Source organism: Fusarium redolens (genome assembly GCF_020744475.1).
Source record: "Fusarium redolens strain MPI-CAGE-AT-0023 chromosome Unknown BKA55scaffold_1, whole genome shotgun sequence".
Classification (NCBI taxonomy): Eukaryota; Fungi; Ascomycota; class Sordariomycetes; order Hypocreales; family Nectriaceae; genus Fusarium; species Fusarium redolens.
The window spans coordinates 4,813,822-4,835,354 of NW_025763664.1; the positions used below are offsets into that span (position 1 = coordinate 4,813,822).

The following is a 21,533-nucleotide window of genomic DNA, read 5'->3' on the forward strand; positions in this document are numbered from 1 at the left end:
TTCAAGAATATTGTATCTCATTCCTCTCCTTCTCACAATTCCTTCACCGCTGGCGTAGATTAACCAGTCATGGCGGCATCAGCGTCGCTTCCTGCATCTGCGCCGCGCACCCACAACACGTTATTGCACCTGTAATTCGTGGTTAGCATCGCGTTTCTGACAAGGGAGGATGAGCAAAAAGTCATACCTGATCAATACTTGACCCAGTGATCCAGTAGGCTTGTCCTCGATGTACTCTTCGGTGCCGGAAAGCTGAATGTTCATGTAGCTGTCGATGGAAACCAGTGTTCCCTTGTACTCGACCTCACCCCATTTTAGGCGGACAAGAACTGGGTTTCCGACAAGCTTCTCGAGCATGGGGCGAGGGTTAAGGTGGACGAAGCTCATCTTGGGCGGTTGTGATGAGTTTGAGGGTCGAATTTGACGTTGATGAGTGAGCTTTCTAGTGGCTGCGAAAGGACAGGCGCGTCAAGCGTATTGGGTTTAGCACTGCGTGCCTGAGGAGAAAATTTGCCATACTGAGCCGGCTTTTCTTCGGTTAACCCGTAGGCGCTGGCCTTAGCTGTCCGATTCGCCCTCACAGCTTGCAAGCTTTGATCAGGGTAGAACATTAGAACCGCATGACTGTCTAATTCTTCAAAGACTGTGCTTTGCCTCAAGCTATTCAGGGCATCCGGTCCTCATCGATGTCAAACCTTTCAGGTCGGCAATATCCATAAACTTCTGTTGCTTGATGAATTGAGTGACACAACCATCACTTTATTAACTCAAACTGGACAACAATAAGAAAACATGTTACCAAGGTGAACACATACGTGTATTCTCGGTGTAACCTTGGGACGCTGCAATGCTTCACTGGTACAGTTCTTGGCGTCAATTTTGCACATTGTCATTCTCTGGTGACGAAGAAATTGGAGGCTTCAGTCTTGGTATTCTCTAGAAGTTTCGGTGATGTCAAATCAGGAAGGATGAATGCCGAGCATGGTGTTCAGTTGGTTGCATCAAGGTACCCCCAAAAGCGTTCCACGCAGGTAGCTTTTACTTTGTCTCATAGAACACCACGGCATTTCGTCGTTGTGAGATGGGGCTGAAAATGTATCGAGTACTTGCGTGTTCTCGATACACGTGGATCGTGGACCCCACTGACCCAAGCCTCAAGGAGCTAGGCCCACCGGGAGAGACATTCACCGACCCCGATTGTCATACAACAACCGAACGACCCAACCCAGAGGCGATGCATCGTTCGCAGTCTTCAATGTTTTCCCTGCAATTATACAATTTCCTTTCTCATCGCCAGCGGATGTCTGTTGACGCTTGCAGTGACGGCTAACACAGCTGAAGACTACTCGTGATTGATCGTTTTAAGACTCCGTCTCCTGCCATCTACTGTTTTCCTTTCTATTCTGCAGCACCACCGTAAAGCACTGCAGGAACTACGTCACGACTGTAAAACTCGTCTTGATAACCCACGATTATGGCCGAGTTCGCCAATTTCGACGGAACACCCAGTAGCTTGGGCAGCGAGACGGGCAAGCGAAAAGCTGCCATCCTCGACAGACATCTCCCAGATGGCTACTCGGCCGAGCCCGACGTTGCCTTTGGTCCAGCCAACCCTTCCGCTTCGGGCTCTGCCAGCAATGACAACAATGACGCCTCAGGAGATCCTGTCGAATCTTCGCTCCTTTTACAAGGTGGCGACATGCATCGCGACATGTTCAAGATCAAGGCTCGAGCCAATTCCCTCCGCCGCGCTGCCACCTTCTCCCATCATACACCTCCTCCCCTCGCTGCCGAAGACGAATTGAGCCACTCCGAACAGCGGGAGCCCGGCGGCTTTCGACGGTATCACCTCCAGCGACGTGCCCGACAGAGACGCATGAGCGGCTACACCATTGTTGCCAAGAACTTTGTCGATTTCCTCGACCTATATGGAAGCTTTGCCGGCGAAGATCTTGAAGATGCCGACAGCGAAGACGAGTCTGCCATTGACGATCGAGAAGACGGCGATGTGGAACAGCCGCCTGAGCTTCGACCTCTCCTTGGCAGAAGACGAAGTTCTAAACGAATGCGCAAGACGGGCGACGCTACAACCACAAAGACATTCTTCACACTCATCAAGGCTTTCATCGGAACTGGAATTATGTTCTTGCCTAAGGCGTTCCGCAATGGTGGCATCCTCTTCTCGTCAATCACCCTCATTGTACTGTCTCTTGTCAACTGCGGATGTTTCCGTCTTCTTCTTGACTGTCGTCAGATTTACGGAGGCGGTTATGGAGAACTGGGTGAAGCCATTGTTGGCCCTCGGTTTAGAAGTCTGGTCCTCGCTTCGATTGCTATTTCTCAGCTTGGATTTGTCTGCGCTGGTCTCATCTTTACAGCTGAGAACCTCTATGCATTTCTTGATGCCGTGACCGCCAACCACCGCGAGTTCATGTTCAACGTGCCCAGTCTGATTGCTTTGCAGTTGGTCGCCCTTGTTCCTCTTGCGCTGATCCGAAACATCTCAAAACTTGGACCCGCCGCCCTTCTTGCTGATGTCTTTATCTTGATTGGAATTGTTTACATCTGGTACTACGACATAGCGGCCCTTTCTCAGCGCGGCATGGACTCAACTGTGAAGCTGTTCAACCCAAGGGATTTCACTTTGACCATTGGCTCAGGTATCTTCACTTTTGAAGGAATTGGACTTATTTTGCCCATCCAGTCAAGCATGAAGCGACCCGAACACTTCCCTAACCTCCTCTACTTGGTCATGTTTATCATCACGATCATCTTCACCTCCGTGGGAGCACTCTGCTATGCGACTTTTGGTGAGGATACCAAGATTCAGGTCATATCCAACTTTCCCCAGGATTCTCCTCTTGTCAACGCAGTCCAGTTCTTGTATTCGATTGCCGTTCTCGCCGGAGACCCTGTCCAGCTTTTCCCAGCTGCTCGTATTATCGAGACCTCGGTTTTTGGTGAGCGTGCAACTGGCAAGAAGAGTGCCGCGATCAAGTGGAAGAAGAATGCTCTCAGAACCCTTCTTGTTGGCGTATGTGTGGGTATCAGCATTATCGGTGCCAGTGACTTGGATAAGTTTGTGGCATTGATTGGCAGCTTTGCCTGTGTTCCCTTAGTCTACATCTACCCAGCCTACTTGCACTACAAGGGAGCTGCTCAGACAACCAGGGCCAAGGTTATCGACATTGTTGTCATGGTAGTTGGCTTCATCGCCATGGTCTATACCACGTTGGTTACTGTTTACCAGTGGATCGACAGTGCTTAGAAGACCACAAACACATCTGCGGTGGAAATGAAACAAGGCATAAGACTGGTACAAGGCAACTTCAAAAGGCTAAAGGGCTCGGGAGTCATACATGTGGTTAGAGCGTATCTCGTTCATGTGTTTCTGTTTTTGAGCTTTTTGTTGACGGCTGACGAAGGCCTCATTGGAGGTCGTCACAGAGGACACGCGAACCGAAGCGAAACGAAAGCGGCATACTGCCATGTTTGGAGGTTTGGAAAAAGGCGTTAATGCATCCTCTTGATTTTTCGATTTAACACAGATTGTTGGCAGTTCTCATGATAATTTAGATACCGGTCACTCCTTTGCTTCGTTGACGATCCATGTACTACTTTAAAAGCTTACCGTACCTAGGCCTCGAGTGTTCTCACTTCTTAATAATACAAAGTGCATTAATTCACAGATAGCCCTCGTTCTCCAGCCATCTATCAGGGTGCGCATTGGTAGGTAGAATATTGGGGTCTCTACCAGAACAGGCGGTCGTTCACAGGTGAGTTACCCTGATGCAAAGTCTAGTGAAAACCCAATATCAGAATCAATTTGGACTTCCTCAGGAATACATCTAGATGCAGGTCAACTGGCTTTAGAGCTCTAGGATACTGCGCTTGGGAGTCATGATGGGCCATTGCAGGATTCTGTGGCTTACGTGTACGACAAATTCAGTGTAGGGTAACCTTTATGCATGACGGCCACTTCAAATTCAAGCAGTCAGATGCTTCTAGACTCTTTGTATAATATTGGGGACTTGTGATCCAAGTCGGGGTCTCATGTTTGTAATCGCATCGTGAAGATTCCGGATTACCATATTAGGCAATAAAGCAGTAATGCAGTCTGGTGTTCCGAGCATTGTCCACAACGCCTTGTTTCCAATGTAAGAAGCTCTTTTCGGTAGTTATAGTAACAGAATTTGTATTGATTGATAGAATCAGCATGCGAGAGCGTTCTATCCCACTCGCTTTCCATCATATACTCCTCCAAAGTCCAGCTTTATGGCATGTAAATATTGGTCCACGCAAGAAACGTTGACGCTATCTTGGACAAGCAAGAGTATCTGTGATAGATTTCGACAGAAACATGGGGAAATGACTCCAATTAGTTGCAAGGCCCTTGTCAAACTCATCACATCCCCAACCACTGATCCTCAATACTGCCCATGTCGGTTCCAGCATGTTTAAGAATTCAACTGAGCGTGCACCGGGACCGAGATCTCAATTGGATTTGCAGCTGTTGATCAGAGATAATAATGATAAGTCAGTTGTGTTTCTATATGTATCCACGTTATGTATCATCGATGATGGAATAGCCAAGATATTCGTCACAAACTGATGAACCTTGTGTAAGTCTATTTTTGAGCAAAGCAAATCATATTAGTGATAGCTGTCTCGGCGTAATCCACACCGAGGAAGCGAAACGAAGAGGGCCTCGTTCTACGGGATTTCTCTTTTCATCGATACCGCGTGACGTGGTGTAGTACTGGTATCCATATAGAGGCTGGCCGTAGAACCAGCGCATAGTCAGGCGATTTGGACGGTACAAGGCCTCGGATTGACTCTCCTTTATTCAACAACTAGAGCTGAAAGGCCATGCATCAACAGTAGAATACCAACAAAAGATCATCTCCGCCGTAGCAAACCAACGCACCACCACCATCATCAAAATTGACATTCCAATTCACGGCAGATCCAAAGCTACTGCGGGAGGACGAATTGAGTTCGAGAGCTGAGATGCAGCTGGAGCTCTCAGGGAGAAGCTCAAAAGCTGGGGGCGGGGTGTAGATCCGGAGGTGACTCCGCCCGATTCCCCACGTAACGCAACCATCACCTAAAATGCTGTAACTTGCATCCTCGGCGTTGATATCTCTCTGACTTTATTTTGGAGCCATAGGACAGCCAATATCCATGCCACAGTAAATACTCATCAAACTTACACCCCGAGCTTAACCTACAGCTGGAGATCAGTGTAAGCCAAGGAGGTGACTTGGGGAGTCAAATGGCTGACGGCGATCCTCGCTCGGCCAGGACCTGATTTAACTCTGCAAGGAAACCCGAGCCTCACCGGGATCATCAATAACGTCCTAGTGGCTCGGGGGATTGGAAAGCTTGGCCTGTCGACTGGGGCACATTCTCTTCATACACACCCTCAACAATGTCTGAATTGATGATGATGTCCATTCTGGGCCATGAAGATCCCTCGTGACATCTTCTTCGGGGTGTGGTAAAGGTGACCAAGAACCGCCACTGATACATCTCGAATCTATCCATGCTGAGCATTCCCCTCATGGCCATGACCATGGCATGTAATGGCTGCTATTGACTTTGGTACAAAAGCACCCAAAGCTGCCGTTGAACGTAGTATATCTTAGATTAGCTGTAAGCATCCGTGGTATCGCCAGCCTCATAAGCTTCCACAATGAACAAGTTCTCTCCCATTCGTCAAGCACTGGCTCGTCAGCCTCTCCCCAGACAAGCTTTTCCTCACCAAACAACGCGATATGTCCCAGTAGCTATTCGAACATTTCACAACACTCCTTCTCAGCGCAATGCGGCGCTCGGCCAGCCTCATCTTCTACCAGAGTTCAGCCTCAAAGACAAAGTCATTGTCGTCTCGGGAGGCGCAAGAGGTTTAGGTCTTGTTCAGATTGAAGCTCTTCTTGAAGCCGGAGCTACCGGTGAGAAGGACCATTGAGATTATATCAATTGCTAAACTCTAACTACAACAGTCCATGCCGTTGATAGATTGCCCTCACCAGCTGAAGATCCCAAGTCCAACTTCTCGCAAGTCTCTAACCGAGCCCGTGAACTCGGTACCTCACTTCACTACCATCGAGTCGATGTAAGAGACGTTCCAGATCTCAATCGCATTTTTGAAGATATCGCCAATGGCGCAGGTCGCCTGGATGGTCTCATCGCTGCTGCGGGTATCAACCACGAAACGCCAGCAATTGACTACTCGATGGAGGAGACCGAACGAATGATGAGCATCAACTTTACTGGGGCTTTCATGACTGCCCAAGCAGCTGCTCGTCAGATGATTCGTCTTAAACAGCCTGGAAGTATTCTCATGATTGCCAGTATGAGTGCAACTATCGCCAACAAAGGCATGCTAGCACCGTAAGTACCACTTCAGGTCGTGATGTTCGGCTACTAACATTTTATCAGCGTGTATAACCCCTCCAAAGCTGCTGTTGTCCAGCTCGCCCGTAATCTTGCCATGGAATGGGGAGAATACGGTATCCGTGTCAATACCCTCTCTCCCGGCTACATTCTAACCCAGATGCTTCAAAATCTCTTCAACGACTATCCTGATCGTCGCGAGAAGTGGCCCAAAGAGAATATGCTCGGTCGTCTAAGCACTCCAGAAGAGTATCGTGGTGCTGCTGTCTTTCTTTTGAGCGATGCAAGTAGCTTCATGACGGGTGCTGACCTTCGCATGGATGGTGGCCATGCTGCGTGGTAGAGCTTTGGGAGAGCCATGTTATGCAAGGTAGGTTTTGGGTAAAAGCAAACAAGTCGCGGCAACCTAGACCTTTGGTGATATGTTCTTGGGTATCGTTTATTGCTATTTCTTGAGCGAGAAGAAACATGATATTGTACAATCGTAATACACTTGTCACATCATTCCTTGCGGATATCGCGATGACTTTCCATCTATTCATTCATGTCTTGTCCTCAGTTCGGACTCGTCACATGCGAAAAGGTCTTCTCCTGTCCAAGTTTGCTCAAGAGCCCAGGTTGTATCCTTAATCTCGACTCGATCTCCTTCTCTGGTATACCTCGATCGCGGAACTTCATAGCATCCACCAACGTCCTCATATCGAGGAATCGTCGGCCCTCACGTCCCATGCTCGCGAAATCTTCCTCCGCTTCGTCTTGTAGTCGATCTCGAGCTGAGAGCGCTACGAGGGTTGGGTTGCTTCGACTCGGTGCAAAACTAGGTCCCGGGGGGGCTGAAGGTCCGAGGGGGGTCGCGGCTGTAGACGAGGGAGAATATGTAGGGTTCGAGTCAGCGATTCCCATCTGGTGTAGACGGCGTGAGAAGTCGCCGGTTGGGAAATCGGGGTCCATAGCATCGGCGCGAACAGCTACAGATATGAGTTAGAGGTTGCAATAGACATAAGAAGTTCCAATTCATCTACCTTCGTCTTTTGCGCTGTTTCCCAGGGTTTTTGACTTTGGTTTTGGTGCCTCTGCCCTTGGTTGACGTGCTACTGCTTGTGGGACTGCAGCTCCAGGAGCTCGAGCGGGATACTTTCGCGCTGCGCCTTTGGCGACTTTTGAAGACGAAGAACCCATCTTATCTGGCAATTGATATATGGAAACAAGAATGAGAAGGAAGAGAGCTGATAGTACACAAAGATTGCGCGTTGGCGGGGGAGTATAGAGCAAAAGTGGCGTCGGTTAAGGTAAGGAAGGGCCTTTTTTCGATGATGCTGTCGAGGTCGGTGCGCAATTCTTCCGTAATCATCAATCATGGCCACTTGATTCGACAACTACCACTCATTCATCGGCAATTAGCATTATTATTACCTAGTAGCGGTAGAAACACATTTCTGTTTCCAATTCTAGGAATCGCTAAACTAAACCTGTCCAGATAGAATTTCATCAAAACTCAAAATCGAGTATATCAAACTCCAGAGACCAGCTAACAACAAGTTTCCGACCATACGTCAATGTATAAACCAAGACCCTCCGGGTCAACCCGATCCAAACACAGTTCTTTACTCCGTACTCCATATGTGATTCGTCATATGAACCAGAAGGACTGAAGAGACTCGCACATGGCCAAACCAGGGTGTGGCTATTTCCAGGGATGTTCACTCAAACATTCTCTCGGGACGCTCAATGCTCCATCCATGCAACTTGGCAACGATCTTGTGTCGTTCACCACCAAAAAGGATCTTTGCTAGTAGTCTTGAGTCCAGGATGGATTGGGTTGATATCCTGCTGAGCTTGCTTTGGATGCTGTCCCATTTCCTGGCCCTCCGAGGATTGAGGCAAGAATTGGGGCTCTTTGAACGTCCATTCAGGAGCTATAGCCTTCCCTTCCTCATCTGCCATCCAAATCAGGGCTCCATTTGAGAGTGCTGCTGGCTTGCCTGTCAGGGTAGACCCATCTTGAGCCTTAATAGACGCATTTGTCATGAGATGGCGCCAATATTTTTCGCCATTTGGAGCGGTGCAGGCTCGTGCAAATTTGATGAGATTCCCGGTTGCCTTATGGACGTCACACAAGCAGTGACCAACCTGGTATGGGCCCGAAACACCGTTGAAGGCCAGGTGACGAGCTGTGGCCATCTGATAGAGGAAGTACTTGTCTGCATCCAACATCTCTGAAGGCGATAGTGGCTTGGGACAAGCAGATATCAAAGCCGGATCAAAGTCGGGAATTGGTCTGCTGAGATTAGGGGCGCGAGCAACTTCATAGTAAGGGGCAGGGTCGCTTGGGTTGCTTGGGGTTGAGGTGGCCCCTCTGGCAACGACATCGATTGGGCTCTTCCCCTGAGGACTCTTAGATCGCTTGGGTTGCGTGACGGGCTGCTTGGGCAGATGGGGGGGCTTGGAGACTCCCGAGCCAGCTCGAGGTCCAAGGGGTTTTCTCTTTGTCTGCTTCGAGACTCTAGACTGAGCAGTTTTGTTGTTGTTTCGGCGACGTTCGGTGGGATTCTGCTCCCCCACTGTGTCGCTTTGTTGATTTCCCCAAGGGGTGTCGTTGAAGACGTCGTAAACCTGTTCTAGATTAAACATCGGGGCATGAGGTCTGCTAGTTGGTCGGATGGGATTCGCAAGTGTTGTGAGATCGTATTTCGGACCGTCCTCACCTGGCCGAAGAGCAGCGGAAGAGCTCCCTCGCGCCATATGCGCCTTAGGGTGACGAGGAGCCACAGTGATGCAGTCTTGAATAGTACCTTGTGAGGACGGGCTGTATGCTCCTACTGTAAGTACTTGTTAGCGTTGAATTTCGGCGCAAGGTAGAGTCATAGGCATGGAGGTAAACGAACCCTAGGAAGCATTGCTGTCTCCGTTGATGGTCAAATCCTCAGTTGTATCGGTCAGGTTTTCCCTCGTCTTCTAGAGGTATCGTAAGTGTCATTCCTCGCAGGCGTAATTATCGCTGTACAATACATACCAGGTTCGATCCAGTTGACATCATGTCATAGTTGGGTTGGGCATCGTGAGGTTTGGTTGCGAGGCGGCTTGCCATGTCTTTCAAGGCGTTGGTAGGAGGTGATTGCAGACCGTTGCGCACCACCTGCGGCTCTCCAGGTGCGGAGGTATCGTTCATTTTGAGTTCTTCTGCCTTGTGTGAGGGAGGCTGCTTTAGGGATGTGGTGGCTGATAGGTGATAGGTGATAGGTGAAGAAAAATAAAGTTGATGTTGATGTTCTTGACACGATACCCACAACCAGAACAAGAGGATGAAAGGTGAACAAACGAAGAGGAGTGCAGGAGAGGGGCGATGAGGTTTATGTGTCCGCAGTGGGGAAATATTGTTGTTTACCTACCTTATTCTGCTATTCCATTATAAGGAGATGCATTGAGTGACAGATGTTACTAGCAGAGATCCTTGCCTCGCAGTGGCAGCCGTTTCAGCTGCCACTGCGAGGCATAGATGGATGCCACTGTATGTCTGGCATCCATCCATGCCCAGCAGCCTCGCAACTGGACTTCATCTCAGTCAGTCCTTCGTATGCTTCGCACAAGAGAAAGGTGATTTCTGGCGCACCTTGTTCTTTCGGGCGTATCTTGTGCCAAATGATACAACCAAACGTTTCAGATACTGATGTTGAAAAGAGGTTGTAAGGTAAGATACCTACCTTGGCCATGATTATAACTACGGGGTTGCTCCTGTAGGCCGTTCTTTCCTAAGTTAAATAATGTTCGTTAAACAGTTGGGCAGGTAGTCGATATTAGGGTATTGTGCTTAAGGTATTTCGACACTGATGATAGGAGTCTATCCCTTTTTGATTCATAAAACTGAAATACTGTTTGAATCCTTTAACTTTTTTCCTGTTTCTAAATGGCTAGCCAGGCTTCTTCAAAGTTTTACAATCGACTGAACAATGCTGATGTCTGCCAACCACGTTCTGTAATGAGAGACTACCCGAACAATCGAACGACTTCCTGGCTCAAGGAACTTTCATCAATACTTGTTCTGTAGCAGAAAAGACAATGATCAGTCTCAAGTCCCTTCGCGAAGAATCAATCCGCATCCTGTCTCTTTCGCCACTATATTTTCATCAAACAAAACCTGAGAGATAGTTTCTTAGTTCTTTCATTACCGATATCCACAAACAAGATTCCCATGTGATGGTATAAGCGATTGTTCTTGGTGACCTGAACACAGGCAAATAAGGCAGTAACTCTCAAGTTATTCTACGAACACGATTCTGGTACACAAATAAACACCCGAGGCAAAGTTAAAAATACTAATACTATTTCTTAAGCCTTCCTTATTCTAAAAACCCCTTTTGGCTGGGCTCAGAATGGACATCGTGTGCTTGTGCGGACTTGAATTTGGGATTCATACACGTACGATATGCCCGACAAGTCGAGCATTGACGAAACAAAACCCATTCACGAGACTATTGTTAAATTGAATAACAAATCAAAGCCTTCCTCAATGACAGAACGTAAGGAGAATTCATGCTGCGAATCGTCACCATTCCCAACCGGATATTCCGTTTCCGGATACTCCGCTGCATCAATTGGCCCACGCTGAAGTCCTTCAAACCTCCCAGTAATTATTTACTGCGATAGCCACCTGTCTCGTGTGACTCTGAACAATAAATCCTCGATTAAACACAATGGCCATCTCCCCATTCAATTTCTCTAAAGCGGCTGACGCTGCCAATATCATCTCGGAATTTGTTGCTCGCGAGCAAGTCTGCACTCTGTCAGATCTACACCGCGCCCTCTTCGACTCGTCGGCGGCTAAAAAGCAGCTGAACATCGAGACAAGCCCAAGTTCTGTGGCTGTGGTTGTCTTGTGCGGCTCTGCAATTCTTTCCATTGTAGAGACTGTCGTATCAACGGTGGTGAAATTGGCAGAGACAGCCGGTAGGCTTGCATGGCGGCGGCAGAGCCGATGAACCTTGTTAATCGACTGAATGACTAATTCTGCCGTAGGAGATAAATCAGTCGTTCTAGTCATTTGCGGTGGCATCGGGCACTCGACCCAATTGCTGTATGATGCTGTAGCTCGACATCCGAAGTACAATAGCATTGCTGGCCAAGTTCAGGGACAACCGGAGGCTCGGGTCTTCCAGACCATTGTAGAGCAATTCTTCCACCTTGAGGTTGAAAAGGGTAACCAAATAACCGCCGGAAAGAACCCAACTCAGAAACTCACTATCTTGATTGAAGATGCCTCAACAAATTGTGCACTAAATGCAGTATGCACAAGGAAGGTATTAGACCAGCATGGATATACATCACCATATTCTATTGTCGTCGCTCAAGATCCCACCATGTGTCGACGTACAGTTGCTGCCTTTGAGCAAGTTTACTCTGATAAGGTGGACGACACTCCTACACTTACGGGCTGGCCAACTTTCGTGCCCAGGGTGGCGGCTCAAGACTCTATAACTCAACATCAAGCGGGCGGCCTCACTTCTTACTTGCGGTATGACATTGCAGAGTGGGACAACAGCCAGATCGATGGTCTTTGGAGTATGAAAAGACTCCTGTCTCTTCTTATTGGCGAAATTCCACGAATGAGAGACGATGAGAACGGATACGGGCCACGAGGCAAAGGCTCTATCGTACATGTCGATATACCACAGGATGTCGAGGAAGCATGGAGTATACTTGGCGATGTTCTCGGGCAGAAGGTGCGATAATGCAATGAATACGCGTAGGTCAAGTGAAGTTGAATGAATACAAACATACCAGAGCTATAAAGAATTGCCTTTGGTCAGGTCCACATACCGAACCAAGCTTGAACCAACACCTTTATGCCATACCTTCAGTAGGCTTTCTGGTTTTTAGAAGTCTGTTCCACTGTTGAAAATATTTCTGAACGCCGAGTCAGAATGAAGCGGAGTACACGGTACAGTGTTCATCGTTGCCATGTTTCTGTCCCACAAAAGGGAGTATTGTCTTTATACTATTTATCGGTATATATCTGGAGTCTGAAGGATAGGCCTATAAGTATCTACATACAACATCATCAACACTGATCAGCACTACAGGGCTGAGAAAGCAGCATCTATGAGAGATCTCCAATGTCATATTTCGGACTTACAATATTAGTTCCTCTTTTCACGGCGGAAAAGCAACAGAGTCTATATGCTGATACTTATTACAAGATTGACTAATTTATAAAATTCATTTCTTGGGTATATTATATCTTGTCTTATTATTTATGTAATATAAAAATAAGATATACTTATTAACATAATTACTTTGTAGTTGTTATAGGAGACGCAAACCAGAAACAAGGAGGTGTGTATAGAAATCTGGAACCATAGGAGATCTGTGAATAGATTCTAATTTAAGCAATTTGATTACTAAGTGCCCTTGTAGCTCAGTGGTAGAGCGTTGCACTTGTAATGCAAAGGTCCATAGTTCAATCCTGTGCGGGGGCAATTCTTTTGCCCTTTTGCCAGTATTAAACTCTCCTTGCATGCCAGCGTCTTGTAGTCCAATTACAGATGTTTAGTTATCAAGACGCCTTTATAGCTCAGTGGTAGAGCGTTGCACTTGTAATGCAAAGGTCCATAGTTCAATCCTGTGTGGAGGCATTCTTTTTGTCTTCTCACTCTATTCCATCTTGCTTACTGATTTTTTAATTATCCAATACTGGTGTCTGTTATTGTATGGCGAAGTGTTTAAATAGGTGGCAGATATAAATAAAATAAAAACTACACTAATAGTCTTGGTCATAAGTTATGTAACTGGCATTGGTCTACTGCTTAACTTGTTCTCATTTCAATGGGTGGTATTATAATCAATTCATGGCAATCACTTAAAGTTACCCTAAGCTAGAGACAGAAGACATCACTCACCCGCATTAAGAGACAAAGTCAACAGCCATTCCGCTTATCTGAATTGAGAAAGATGTGTCATGGCACTTGAAGAGGAAAATTCAAGGTATGCAAGTATTAACGTGGGTATCATTAAGGTTTTGGTTGAGGATGCGCAAGCAGGTACCTCGAATGAAGATAAAGACTATTATAACTTAATCGACTCCAGGTCGATCATGTCCTCCTTTTCTTGTTTGGAGGACCGCCTTTTGTCTTCTTTCCTTTACTCTTCTTAGCTGGAGGTGCAGGTGCAGGCGCCTCTTCCTCTTTTTCTTCATCCTCGACTTCAGAGCCACCTATAGATATCACATCATCGTCGGCGCTCTCATCATCACTATCTTCACCATCCACAGTAGCACCAAACGAAGGCTTTCTTGACCGTGCTTCCTCAGTGTCACTGCCGAAGCCCTCGAACTCTGACTCTTCATCGGAACCATCAGGACTCTCCTGCTCGGCCTTCTCAGCGGCTTCAGCCTCTCGTTGAAGCTGGGCCTCGGCGGAAGCATCTTCATCTTCGGCTGCCTCTTCCTGCTTTCGCTTTCGAGGCATCTCTCCGAGTCTACCTTCACGGTTTCCAACTTTACCGTCCGCGTCACCCTCGGTCTTCGGCGCAGGAGTGAACCAAGGAATCTTGCCTCGCATGAAATCATTGAGAATCATCTTTGCAACACCATCCAAGTCAGGCTCACCTCCACGGAGAAGACGACCAGCCTTGCGGGCCAGGAGCTCAAGAAACTCTGTAGAGTTTGTCCATCCCTTAAGCTCGTATGTCTTCTCCATGTGATGCTGCTTGACCCGGTTCAGCAAAGGCTGAATATACTGTTCTGGGTGCTCAACCTTCTCCACACGCACGACACCTCGAAGGACCAAGTCGGTGGGGGAATCGGTGCTTGAGGGAGGAACAATACCAGGGCAGTCGATCAAGTAGATGCGCTTCATCAGACTGACATATTGCCAGACCTTGGTCTCTCCTGGAATAGGAGCGACAGTGCAGACCTTCTTCTTGAGTAGAGTGTTGATGATGGAGGACTTTCCAGTGTTGGGTCCACCGATCAGTCCAACGGAGATTTGTTTCCGATCAGAGTGGAGGGATGAAAATTGTCGAAGTAATTGAATGAGGGAACCCTTTCCGAAAGAGTTTGTGATGCTAGCGTGGAAAGCAAGAGTAGGGTACTCTTTAGAGAGACTTCGAACCCATCCGGCCTGTATCGAATTAGCATTCGAGTAAACATATACAGAACAAATATTGCAGGCGGGGAGATGTTTGTGTCATCACTAAGAAGTATGCAATCAATGCCCCGTAATTGGTTAATGGCATAGGCAGACTTCAACTCAATCGGACACCTGGCCTGTCTCATGATGGTAACCAAAACGGCACACATCAGCCGAACAACAAGACGTTGACGACAGTCGAGACTGGCGGTTATTCTCCCAATGTTATAACAGACAGGTCCCATGGTATATAAAGGGACAAATCCTGACAAAGAACATTGGGGTGTAGGAGGAGGGAGATGAAGATATGGAGAAGAAAGGAAAAACTTACAGCTACACTGGTAGGGACCAAGTCGCACTTGTTCAGAACAAAGATCAAGTGCTTGTGAGGGGCTTCTTCCTTGAGATACTTCTCAACGCTGAGACATCTTGTTCCGACGGGATCGCGAGCATCGAGAACATGGATAACCACATCTGAAGAATCGATGACCTTGTAAAGCTCGTTCCAGATACGTTTGCTCTGACCCTTGTCGAAAACAGGCTCAATCGACATGGTGAGAGGCTTGTCAGAGTCTCCAAGAGTCTCGGGATCACCAGATGTGCCACTGAGAAGCTTCTGTTGTTCCAGCCGCTCACGGTAGGTATCCATACTCTTCTCGGTGTCACCAGCAAGGTCATCCAGGCTGCTAACACCAAGCTTGACTCGCTTGCGTTGCGCCTTAGGACCGAAGACCTCAGCGAAGGGAGAGGTCTCAACGGTCATCTTGGCCTTGTGCTGCTTGATACCATTCTCGGTATCCTTTCCATCTCTGATAAGGCTCATGGGCAGCTTGTTTGACTTGAGAAGAACTTGGTAGGGATCCCGGGCCTTCTCATCCATAGCCTCGCGGAAGGCGTTGAGGGTGTCTTGGGAGACGACTCGAGTGTTGGTAAACCACTTGCGATTCGGCTCGATTCGGGCATTAGGAATGTCGCGCGACTGAAAAGAGGCAGCCTTGACGATTTTCCCCTCGGCGTTTCTCTGCGCCTTGCCCTCCTTGTACATGTTAAGGTGCTTGACCTTCTTCGCATCGCGATAGAAGTTCTCTCCTTTGGTTCTGACATTGTTGAGACCATCACCACCTTTACCCTGGCGCTCACGCCGGGTGGCCTCCTTCTTTCCAGTACCCATGGCGAAAAATTTGGCGGAAGTTGGTCGAGGATACTGGCGACAAAGGAAGACAAAGAGAGAAGAAGAAGATGAACAATCCAGAAATTTATTCCTCCAGAACTTTTTTTTCTTAGTAGGAGAAGAGCCCCACTAACTTCCCGCGGTGGTTGGTGGCGGGGCGTAAAATGCCAGGGGTCTTGCACGCGGAACCAGATAATCCGCAAATTTGATCCGACGTCGATTTTCTCAGTCTGGCGATTGACTCTCCAGAAGCCGATTTGACGACGGGATACGACGTCAATTGCGATCCAACTTGAGCCCCGCAGTGCTCAATCTGGCCGAGGCTCTTCTCAAAATGTCTTTCAGCCTCACAACTTCGTGCCCGAGGGCGGCTGCTCGTCAGTTCCTCGTGGCCTCAAGAGCCTTTTCCACTTCGGCTCCTGCTCTCGAACAAGTCCCTCCCGAGTCCCCCTCATATATCCGCTTGCCTACACCACCCCAGTCCGAAGAGAAGAAACTTCCCCGAGTCAGAGGTCACCTCCCCGTACCTCGAGAGATTTTCCCTCGTGTGGAGGGTGACCGCAAGATTCGAGCCGATTATATCAAGCAAACCGTTCCTAAGCCGGCCCACAAGCAAAAACCCAAGAACGAGACACAGGAATGGAAGCAAACAATGGCCAACTCCCGTCGACAGAACCTGGAAACTGGTTTGAAGGAACTTTGGGTACGAAGGAACCGTCGTGATGCTGTTCAGAACGAGCGTGTGAGCCACAAGTTTCTTGAGAACCACCGGGCTGTCAAGGCCCCCGAGCGAGAGGACGATCGCCTCACCCGCAGCACAGTGTTGGACGCAATCTTGGACACCAAGACATATCCTGACCCTCAACGCTACATTCGTGCCGATAGGAGCCGCATCAAGGTCAAGGCCATGGAGGGAGCTAAGCGCGAGGCTCGCCGTGATGCGTTGATGGAGCTCTACATCAATGCCTCCAACTTCATTGTCACTGAGAGTGAGCTCAAGGAGGAGATTGAGACCATATTTGCCGAGGACTTCTTCCACAAGCAAGGATTCGATATCGGTCGATACGGTTCCGCCCAGAACACATGGGACGTCTGGGGCAAGCCAACATCAATCGGCAACATGTTGGAAACCACAACAGGGGTATCCACCAAGATTATGGACTTTTACGAAACGGAGTACGACCGCTCCGTCAAGCGACAGAAGAGAATTGCCGAGGAGTTCACTGGTGGAAAAATGGAGTAGATCATGCCCTTTGGCTTGTAAAAACAACTTGTATTCATGTATTACTGTAACTACCTATGACAAATATCACGTCTTCAAGCGGTCTGCCATGGACTCATGTATGAGTTCAAAGTGTTCTTAAAAATGCTATTCTACATATATATTGTGAGACTTGATACAATAACCTATGAAAGAACGAGAACGTGCCCCCATCCAAACGCCCAGTATGACACACGTATGCCTGACATACTTCTTATGTATATTATCACTGCAAGCAATGACACCTGCATCGTTCCTCTTAACTCTGAAGCCATACACGATGGCCAATCTCTCTATGCTGATTTATCGTCTTTCGACGAGCAAGAAATGCATAGCGGCGTAAGACAAGATGATAAAGACGGCAGCAAAAATACCCAAGTTCCTAATGTCGGGCCACATGGCATTATTGTTGAATCCAAAGGAGCTGAGGATGGCTGCGCCAGGCACTGTGATATCCAGACCGTACTTGCTGTCGACGAGGGTAAGTTGAAGAACCTCGTTGACAATAAGCGACTCAAATCCGTAGTGGAAAATCGACAGCGTCTGGAGCCAAAGAGCACCCTTTGGAGTAGCATCGTGGTTTAGGAGGAAGCCAGCGAAAAGCAGACTGAAAAGCATGACCAAGCTGCCAATCAAGTTCGCAACACCGCCATCTTTGCAGACAATTCCAATAAAGAGACAAACAGCCGCAGCAGCCATGTTGAAGAGCACCAGGACCAAGATAAAGTTGAAGAAATGCGTTGAATCAGCCACCAAGCCGGTCATAGGATAGATTATGGAACCCATGAGAATAGGGGGAACGATTCGAAGAGGGATTATGTCGAACAGTACCTTGGCCGCAAAATAAGTGGCTGGCGCATAGTAACCGTTGGCACGTTCGCGAACAAAAAGAAGTCGTTCAGTGGCGAATACGTTAAGACTTGTGAGTGTGCTGAAACCGAACAAGGCAAGCAGGAAGAAGAACAGGCCAAGTCGGTTCTGGAAGCCAGGGATGTCGTCGGTGAGACCATAGAAGAGATATCCTGAAAAAACGGCGAGCACGATGGCGATCGCGAAATGGGTAAGCATCAACATCGGGTTTCTATACAGGTTCTTCCAAGTCCTCTCAGACAGAATGATGAACTGACGCAAGTAGCCAACACGAGCATAACCCTTTCCAACAGCACTGACATGAACATTCGGTCCCTCGGCAGTGTAGCCGTTTGCGTTGGAGCCATTGGCATCTTGCGCAATGTAAATGGCTCGCTGGATCTCATCTTGTGTTGAGCAAGCTATTTCCGAGTGTATGAATGCACGTGTCATAATGTCGAGGTCTGTACCCGTGGCTGCTGCTGGAGGCAAGTCGTGAGGGTCTTCGAAGAGGGTTGCGGTAGTAGAGTCGACGGGGTTCTGATGAAGGCGGTAGGCACCGTTGTCTTCACCTCCAGCATCTGAGGAGGCTGCAGTGTCGACCGTCTTTCTGCGGGTGAAGAGCTCGCGATCCTGGCGAACCTTGACCGAGTCTCTACGACGATTCTGAGGCCGGCTGGAGCTGGCGTCGTCGTCTCCCGAAGTAGTACCTGATATGCTCGCCACAGACTTGATAGCACGGGTGCTGCTGGGACCAACACTGTTATTGTCAAGGCCAACAGTACCATTATCAATGGATTGAGTGCTACCGGCATGCATGGTAAGGTCGACAAGATAATCAGCAATATTGAAACCAGGGGGGCATTCATAGCCGATTCCGTCGAAATAACTCTGACATTGATTGAAAGGACCAGAGTAAACGGTACGACCCTGTGCCAACAGCACGAGTCTGTCAAAGAGTGCCACAATGTTGGATCGGGGTTGGTGAATTGTGAAAATGACAGTTCGTTTGTATGTCTTAGCCAGAGTGACGAGGCACTCAATCACGTTGTACGCATTGTAGGCATCGAGGCCACTGGTCGGTTCATCAAGGAACAGAATCGAAGGGCTGGTGACCAGTTCGCAAGCAATTCCTACGCGTCGCTTCTCGCCGCCCGAAATACCACGCCCCTTGCCCTCTTCAGAACCGATCAGAGAGTCGCGAATGTGATGAATGCCGAGTTCCTTTTCAACCTCAACCACACGCTGTTCTTTGGCAGCACGGCCCATGTCGCGAGGAAGTCGAAGTAGAGCACTGTTGAGAATGGTCTCGTGAACGGTAAGGGTAGGGAGCATGGTGTCCTCTTGATCAACAAATCCAACAACATTCTTGTAATCATTATCGTTGACCTTCTCGCCGTTGACATAAAAGTTGCCATGAACTTGTCCGCGCTTGTTCTTTCGTGCAAGAATATCGAGGAATGTTGTCTTTCCTGCTCCGGACGCACCCATGATTGCAGTGACCTCTCCAGGTTTGCAGATACCACGGATTCCAGTAAGAATCTGTTTACCATTCAAAGTGTACGCAACATCATCAAAGTAGAGTGAGGCGGGTTTGTGGTCAGTCATCAGTTTCGTGCTCTCGTCATCTGAGTCCTCCAAACGGATAGCCCCATAGCTCAACTTGCGCCTTGACAGATACCATGTCAAGATAATAACAGCAACCAAGAAGAGAGAGCAGCCTGCAATCACACCGGCAATAAGAGGCGTGTTGATCTTCTTTACGGGTCGCTTATATCCTGGAACCTCTGTCTCGTAGAGACATTCGCCAGCGTGGCAGCTTAGAAGAATGCTGGAATCGCCAATCAGGGCTAGAATCAAGGCGTCCATCTCGGGTTCTCTGAAAGCGCAGTCGTGAGTACCGCCATGCTTCTGAGTACATTCGAATCGTCCTGGACCTTGAATAGATTGGTCAAGGAAATCTGTGAGATCGATGGATCCATCTTTTCCGCAAAGCATTCGATCAGGAATACAGCTACAGCTAATCTTGTTGCATTTGTAGGAAGTGGTGTTCTTCTCTTCCTCCCAATCGGCGCTCGAATCGCATTCGGAGAGATGGCAGTAGAAGGATTCGATAGCATCTACCCAAACTTCGCATCAAGGTTAGCAACATGCGCAAATAAGGATGGGTTGAACAAACATTGGAAATCGCAAGTCTGATCCTCTTGTTTACAGGTGAATGTGACTTCTGGGCGCTGCTTGCCGAGTAAAGACGTGATCTTCTCGTTGGTGACATCGCAGATCTGATAGTTGTGGTTCACAACCTCGCCATTCTGGTAACAGACACCGCCGTCGCCGGTTTCCATGAGTGCGTTGCAGGCTTTATTGTCGGTACAGACGTTGCAATTGATGCCAGTCCAGCCCTCGTCGCAATTGCATGATGCACCAGATCGCATTGGGCGGTCCTTTCCCTTGGGAAGTGAGCCGCACACTAAGAGGATAGTCAGTCGAGTTTCATCTGATATTAACGAGAGGAGGTCGCACGTGGCTCGAGGCAGTCATCACCGCCAAATCCCTCAGGACAGGCGCATTTTCCGTTGTACTCGTTACAACCAGCGTATTGAGCACATGTGTGTGCAGGAAGGAGACAGTTAAAGCTATATAGATATCAGTATGGGCAATTCAAGTTCGTGGGATTCGGAATCGCATTGACGCACCAGGGAGGACACCCATCTGGGCGATCACCCATGAGAGCTAGCTGTGCCCGTAGTTGATCGGCCTGAGAGTAAGTTGAGTTCTGGGAAGCCATGGCCAAACCAGGCCAAAGAGCCACAGCTCCCAGCAGGAGGCTCCTCAGAGTAGAAGGAGCCATAACTGCAGCGATGGGAATACGATGCAGTCTGGTGATGGAACAATGTTGATGTTGGAGGCTGGTTTGTTGAACAACCAACGCTTATGAGCGCGACCGGGATAAGCTGTTTCACCGAGGAGTGGCGCCCCGCGTTCCATTTAGGCAGGTACTGGAGACGTGCAGCTGGCCGAAGGGTAAATTATAAGTGGCTGGCATAGCCGCTAAATATGGGTCTCATGACTCGATAGAGCTATCAGGATGTCGAAACCAGCGTATGAAGGGGCATGACAACTTAACTTCTTGAGCCAGAATCGGCCAATGGAGTTAATTGTCTTGCCCATGGATCGAATATTTCTGATGATAAGCCTCTCATGCATGCATAGGACGAAAATACAGTTGTCATGAGGGTATTCCATGCGCTGACACGCATTACCGTTTCAGATAGAGGTCTGACGTCACTAAACCGAACTGACGATAACTCTAACTTATTCTGTTCTGTGGACTAAACTCCGTATAACAGCAAAACAATGAATATTCGTATTGCAGATCTCGGATCACAGTCATTATGCATACAGTCGTACCAATACTACGCCAGGTTGCCAAACTGCTCTTCCGTCTTGGACGGAATTAGCCACATATCATGCAACATTGATGCTGACATTGTTACATAAATACGACCACATGTAACGTGCAATGCTAGATCGACTTGACTATTTATAAAAAGACTCTGGTAGTTGAGTTGAAACATGAAATGTTGTAGCGAAGATCGAACTGTCTCATGATGCCTTATAATAAACCATGACCTACGGGTGCTGGGAGCTTGAATAAGCTACCCATGAGCTACACAACCCTCCTAACCAACTTGGGTCGAGAGACATAGAGATATCATACGAGAGTAAT

General features: G+C 48.3%; 10 protein-coding genes and 2 non-coding genes across 12 annotated transcripts; 6 read left to right on the forward strand and 6 right to left on the reverse strand.

Moving 5' to 3' along the window:
- Positions 1-59: 59 nt before the first annotated feature.
- BKA55DRAFT_683556 (uncharacterized protein) lies at positions 60-387 on the reverse strand (the record flags this gene model as incomplete). The annotated part of the gene is made up of 2 exons (XM_046198526.1): positions 60-129; positions 188-387. The coding sequence occupies 2 exons, from the start codon at positions 385-387 to the stop codon at positions 60-62; spliced, it is 270 nt and encodes an 89-aa protein (XP_046057263.1).
- Positions 388-1,474: 1,087 nt separating this feature from the next.
- On the forward strand, positions 1,475-3,268 carry BKA55DRAFT_497251 (transmembrane amino acid transporter protein-domain-containing protein; the record flags this gene model as incomplete). The annotated part of the gene is made up of 1 exon (XM_046186450.1): positions 1,475-3,268. The coding sequence occupies one exon, from the start codon at positions 1,475-1,477 to the stop codon at positions 3,266-3,268; it is 1,794 nt and encodes a 597-aa protein (XP_046057264.1).
- Positions 3,269-5,695: 2,427 nt separating this feature from the next.
- On the forward strand, positions 5,696-6,742 carry BKA55DRAFT_588921 (uncharacterized protein; the record flags this gene model as incomplete). Its single annotated transcript, XM_046194859.1, has 3 exons — positions 5,696-5,954; positions 6,006-6,396; positions 6,445-6,742. The coding sequence occupies 3 exons, from the start codon at positions 5,696-5,698 to the stop codon at positions 6,740-6,742; spliced, it is 948 nt and encodes a 315-aa protein (XP_046057265.1).
- A 212-nt stretch (positions 6,743-6,954) lies between these two features.
- Positions 6,955-7,578, reverse strand: BKA55DRAFT_533094 (uncharacterized protein; the record flags this gene model as incomplete). Its single annotated transcript, XM_046189417.1, has 2 exons — positions 6,955-7,367; positions 7,422-7,578. 2 exons carry the CDS (start codon positions 7,576-7,578, stop codon positions 6,955-6,957), a joined length of 570 nt encoding a protein of 189 aa, XP_046057266.1.
- Positions 7,579-7,736: 158 nt separating this feature from the next.
- Positions 7,737-9,284, reverse strand: BKA55DRAFT_551909 (uncharacterized protein). Its single transcript, XM_046191389.1, has 2 exons — positions 7,877-9,284; positions 7,737-7,821 (listed from the first exon to the last, which is right to left on the reverse strand). The coding sequence occupies exon 1, from the start codon at positions 9,139-9,141 to the stop codon at positions 8,167-8,169; it is 975 nt and encodes a 324-aa protein (XP_046057267.1). The 5' UTR covers positions 9,142-9,284; the 3' UTR covers positions 7,737-7,821; positions 7,877-8,166.
- BKA55DRAFT_551910 (uncharacterized protein) lies at positions 9,259-9,637 on the reverse strand. Its single transcript, XM_046191390.1, has one exon. The coding sequence runs from the start codon at positions 9,566-9,568 to the stop codon at positions 9,392-9,394; it is 177 nt and encodes a 58-aa protein (XP_046057268.1). The 5' UTR covers positions 9,569-9,637; the 3' UTR covers positions 9,259-9,391.
- A 1,196-nt stretch (positions 9,638-10,833) lies between these two features.
- Positions 10,834-12,443, forward strand: BKA55DRAFT_551911 (uncharacterized protein). The gene is made up of 2 exons (XM_046191391.1): positions 10,834-11,343; positions 11,413-12,443. The coding sequence occupies exons 1-2, from the start codon at positions 11,091-11,093 to the stop codon at positions 12,123-12,125; spliced, it is 966 nt and encodes a 321-aa protein (XP_046057269.1). The 5' UTR covers positions 10,834-11,090; the 3' UTR covers positions 12,126-12,443.
- A 357-nt stretch (positions 12,444-12,800) lies between these two features.
- BKA55DRAFT_t15 lies at positions 12,801-12,872 on the forward strand. The gene has a single exon. It is a non-coding gene; the product is annotated as a tRNA-Thr (tRNA).
- An 84-nt stretch (positions 12,873-12,956) lies between these two features.
- On the forward strand, positions 12,957-13,028 carry BKA55DRAFT_t16. Its single transcript has one exon. It is a non-coding gene; the product is annotated as a tRNA-Thr (tRNA).
- A 163-nt stretch (positions 13,029-13,191) lies between these two features.
- Positions 13,192-15,812, reverse strand: BKA55DRAFT_51059 (uncharacterized protein). Its single transcript, XM_046187622.1, has 3 exons — positions 15,329-15,812; positions 14,854-15,205; positions 13,192-14,513 (listed from the first exon to the last, which is right to left on the reverse strand). The coding sequence occupies exons 1-3, from the start codon at positions 15,691-15,693 to the stop codon at positions 13,485-13,487; spliced, it is 1,746 nt and encodes a 581-aa protein (XP_046057270.1). The 5' UTR covers positions 15,694-15,812; the 3' UTR covers positions 13,192-13,484.
- A 95-nt stretch (positions 15,813-15,907) lies between these two features.
- Positions 15,908-17,028, forward strand: BKA55DRAFT_551915 (uncharacterized protein). The gene has a single exon (XM_046191392.1). The coding sequence runs from the start codon at positions 16,028-16,030 to the stop codon at positions 16,934-16,936; it is 909 nt and encodes a 302-aa protein (XP_046057271.1). The 5' UTR covers positions 15,908-16,027; the 3' UTR covers positions 16,937-17,028.
- A 229-nt stretch (positions 17,029-17,257) lies between these two features.
- On the reverse strand, positions 17,258-20,654 carry BKA55DRAFT_497154 (uncharacterized protein; the record flags this gene model as incomplete). The annotated part of the gene is made up of 4 exons (XM_046186440.1): positions 17,258-19,932; positions 19,983-20,273; positions 20,327-20,439; positions 20,500-20,654. 4 exons carry the CDS (start codon positions 20,652-20,654, stop codon positions 17,258-17,260), a joined length of 3,234 nt encoding a protein of 1,077 aa, XP_046057272.1.
- Positions 20,655-21,533: the final 879 nt, after the last annotated feature.